Source organism: Dendrobates tinctorius, unplaced genomic scaffold (assembly GCF_039654945.1).
Source record: "Dendrobates tinctorius isolate UK_male_01 unplaced genomic scaffold, ASM3965494v1 ptg000031l, whole genome shotgun sequence".
In the NCBI taxonomy this organism is placed as follows: Eukaryota; Metazoa; Chordata; class Amphibia; order Anura; family Dendrobatidae; genus Dendrobates; species Dendrobates tinctorius.
Genome location: NW_027361699.1, coordinates 20,950,518 through 20,955,000, shown reverse-complemented (window position 1 = coordinate 20,955,000; position 4,483 = coordinate 20,950,518). Strand labels below are relative to the sequence as shown.

The window sequence follows — 4,483 nt, the reverse complement described above, 5'->3', positions numbered from 1 at the left end:
CGATGCTGTAGCGTATCTACTACAAACAGTACATTCCTTTTTGGACAATGATAGAACCACTGTGCGTGCCATGTTCTTCGATTTCTCCAGTGCATTCAACACCTTACAGCCACTATTATTACGTAAAAAGCTGGTTGAAATGGCGGTTGATGAGGGACTAGTGAATTGGATCATTGATTATCTGTCGGACAGGCCACAGTTTGTGAGGTTGGGGGCGGCCGTATCGGATAGTGTGCGGAGTAGTGTTGGAGCCCCTCAGGGAACGGTGCTGTCGCCATTCCTTTTTACGTTATACACAGCTGATTTTCAGTATAAATCAGACCTTTGTCACCTTCAGAAGTACTCTGATGACTCAGTGATAGTCGGAGGTATTGAGAGAGACCGGGGGGAGGAGGAATACAGAAGGGTGGTTTTGGACTTTGTTGACTGGTGCCAGGCTAACCATTTAGAACTCAACGTAAAGAAAACCAGGGAGCTGGTGTTGAGTTATGGAAGGTGCATGAAGGATTGCTTACCTATCACTATTGATGGTCAGGATGTGGAGATGGTGGAGAATTTCAAATATTTGGGGGTTCACCTGGACAGCAAGCTTGATTGGAGGTGCCATATGGAGAAGGTTTGCAAGAAAGGGATGAGTAGACTTTACTTCCTAAGGAAGTTAAGGTCGTTTAATGTGTGTAGCAAAATGCTTGAAATGTTCTACCAATCCATTGTGGCGAGTGCAATCTTTGATGCAATTATATGCTGGGGTAGTAGTGTGCGCACAGCTGACGCGAATAAGCTGAATAAACTTATCAAGAAGGCTAGTGCGGCGGTGGGTCTACAACTCAGGACTTTCGAGGAGGTATTAGAGGATAGAATTACTAAGAAATGCAAGGCTATAATGAGCAACAATACACACCCGCTCTATGAACTGTTTGCGAAGCAAAAGAGCACATTCAGCAAGCGTCTACTCCAACTAATGTGTAAAAAGGAAAGATATAGAAAATCGTTTGTTCCGACAGCTGTGGGGATGTTTAACAAATGTATAAGTGTAAAGCATCCCAAGACTAAATGAAGTTCAAAGTGTATGGGGGGGAATTGGTGAGTTACAAGTACCAGTCTATCCGCATCTGCTGTCCATATAGACTTATTTTGTAAAGTGTGTATTGTTCTTGTAATGTTCTTGATCTTTGTTCTGCTGCTGTAATACTGTAATTTCCTCCGGGATCAATAAAGTTTATCTAATCTAATCTAATCTAACTGTGTGATGCCATCATGTCAATATGGTCCAAAATCTCTGAGGAATGCTTCCAGCACCTTGTTGAATCTCTGCCACGAAGAATTGAGGCAGTTCTGAAGGCAAAAGGGGGTCCAACCCCTTACTAGCATGGTGTACCTAATAAAGTGGCCAGTGTGTGTGTGTATATATATATATATATATATATATATATATATATATATATATGTGTGTATATACTGTATATAATATGTATATATATATGTGTGTGTGTATATATATATATATATATATATATATATATATATATATATATATATATATATATATATAGTAATAGTACTTTAAAACTTAGTTTGTTCATACTTTCAATGTTATTTCGGATTTTTTTTTTTCCTAAAAGTTCCCGTATTCCAGAACCCCAGAAACCACCTGCTTGGTCATACTTGGACAAGAAAGGAAGTTACGGCAGTGACGAAGAGGAAGAAGAATATCGCCGCCAGTTGTCCGACCAGTCAAGGCGAGGGTTTTATGCCCAGCCAACAAAATACAGAGATACAGAATTGTGAACTTCTGCTCCAAAATTAGCGATACAGTGTATCCATCGGGTTAATGTACAGTCCTTTTTAAGTAAATAGGAGAATATAGATATCTTTTTACATTAAATTTGATGGGGGTTTTTTTTTTGCAGAAACATGTTTGATTTTTTGCACTCTTTGTTCTACTTGGTTTCTTTGTTTGTCATATATTAAAGACCCATTCAATTGCAGACTATATTAGTGAACCACGATCAACTATGTTTTGTGTTTTTGGTACAGTGTAAATATCATAAAAGGTTATCTTATAGTGCAAAGTATCCATTTTCCGTTAATTTGTATTAATTTGCATTCATAAAACTAAATATATTTGACAAGCATTGTCAGACTTGTCTGTTCTTGTGAGGGATAACCACAAATATGCTTTTTACAACATTCCAACAAAGAACTTTAACAAGTGCCTTTTTTTTTATTATGTCTTAATCATGTGTTACGTTAATTTAAAATCACCTTAAAATTCGGACTGAGCTGCGTCCAAAACGCTGCTGTTCTGGATCGTGGGCACATACCCTTAAAGCCGACAATTTTGCCTGTTACATCCTGGCTTGGATATGCTTAGCCTATTTGTTTTTCCTTATTTCTCTCTTATTGTCAATAAACTATTTAAATTGCAGTTGTCTGAGTTGTAAATGCATGAATAGACTGTAATACTTCAAATACTTCATGTTCAATTATTTTACATGTTTTTCTTTTACTGAACTTAATGCATTTTATATACTTCTGCCACAGGAGGGTATACTCAATGGTATTAGATGCACGTACCTACAAGTGGTCCGTTCAAACTGTCACACAACTGTCAAATATATTCTGAATTTTATTTGATCACACCAGTTTTTCACAATTTTTATTATGGAAATGTAGTCTGTAATGTACTTTTTATTTGTACAGCCGCACATGGGCATCGACAAGGCTTAGCAACAAATTAATTTTAAAATTAGTTCATTGCCCGTAGACTAAAAATTATAGTTGGATGAATGTGCAATTATGAAACTAGGATAGAACTCCCTCATCTAAGACATTTAATCAACATAATATTTCAATAGGATTTTTTTCCCCAATATGCCACATATAAATAGCTGGGTGCAAACTTGGTCCCCATAGTAGGACCGGATTTTTGGTGGTAGAAGTCTGAATTGAGAACAAATTAATTGTATGGGAACAACTGAAATGAAAATTAATTGTATGGAAGCAGTTATCTTGCAGAAATAAGATTGTAAACCTAGATCATAAGTAACTGTATGAGATACAAGTAGTAGAATTTACTTTGCCCAGCTCTACTGCCATTTTCTTTTTTACTTAGAGATTGTCCACTACAATGTTTAGAGGGCAGATCGATTTAAAGCTTGGAAATAAGGCTTTCTTCAAATACCTTGCTTTCCAAATGTGCCTGTGAGCGGCACTTTTGCTGTATGTTCATCCCCATCACATGACTCCTGGCTGCATCTGCCTTCCGGAATTGGAAGCTGACCCTGCATCACTGAGGTGGGACCCAGTCTCCCTGAGTGATTGGGCTGTGGGCGGGCATTTACCGCACCACAATGCCCAGCATCGTGCTTACTCTCTCCTGCACTACTTTCTACTAAAGAGAATGAATATTCACTGCTCTTCACTGCCATGGGTGTGGGGAGCAGTAAATGTTCATTCTCTTTAATAGTGACCACACATGATCACCCAGCCTCTGCAGGAGCCGGCCTGCTGTTAAAGAAGGTGAAGATTCACTGCTCCCCACTCCTCCTCCCTTCCACCTCTTGGCACCAGCTTCAGTGCATAGAGGTGAGAGGCATTATGAACATGGGGGGAGCAGGGTATATTCATTTCTCTTTAACCCCAGAGGAAGGCAAAAAAAAAAAACCCATGTGGCAAACAGTAAGCTTCACATTGGGGAAAAAAATTCCTTCCCGACTCCACATACGGCAATCAGATTAGCTCCCTGGATCAACGCAATATTAAGGAAACTAGTGTATATACCCTGTAATATTATACTTTTCAAGAAAGGCATCCAGTGCCTTCTTAAATTTTAGCAGGGAATCACGCATTACAACATCATATGGCAGAGAGTTCCATAGTCTCACTGCTCTTACAGTAAAGAATCCGTGTCTGTGATTATGCTTAAACCTTCTTTCCTCCAGACATAGAGGATGCCCCCTTGTCCCTGTCACAGGTCTAAGGGTGTGTGCACACGCTGCGGATTGATCCGTGCGGATTTAGCAAAATCCGCAGGTCAAAAGACCTGCGGTTTATCTGGGGATTAGCCTGCGGTTTATCACCTCTACAATGGAGGAGATGGTAAACCGCAGCGGAATCCGCAGAAAGAATTGACATGTCAATTCTTTCTGCGGATTAGAAACCGCAGCAAATCCGCGCGGAAAAACCCGCACCGTCTGCACTGCGGTTTCCATTTCCCATAGGATATGATACTGTACACCGCAGCAGTTTCTGCTGCGGATCCGCAGGGCCAAAACCGCTGCGAATCCACAGCGTGTGCACACATAAGAGTAAAAAGATCATTAGAAAGGTCTTTGTACTGTCCCCTCATATACGGTATTTATACACTGTAGTATGATCACCCCTAAGGCTACTTTCACACATCAGCTTTTCTGCATCAGGCGCGATACGGCGCCATGCCGCATTGCCGGATCCAGCATAAAATGTGAAAAACTGATGCGCC

At 40.1% G+C, this 4,483-nt stretch overlaps 1 protein-coding gene across 3 annotated transcripts in view; it reads left to right on the top strand.

The window, feature by feature from the left end:
- Nucleotides 1–2,428, top strand: part of TJP2 (tight junction protein 2) — a 260,996-nt gene extending 258,568 nt beyond the window's left edge. For all 3 annotated transcript variants that reach the window (XM_073572240.1, XM_073572241.1, XM_073572239.1), the window contains one exon: nucleotides 1,623–2,428. In XM_073572240.1, coding sequence (XP_073428341.1) covers nucleotides 1,623–1,788 — 166 coding nt within the window. In that variant the 3' untranslated portion in view covers nucleotides 1,789–2,428. The remainder of the gene's footprint in view (nucleotides 1–1,622) is intronic.
- The last annotated feature ends 2,055 nt before the right edge of the window (nucleotides 2,429–4,483 follow it).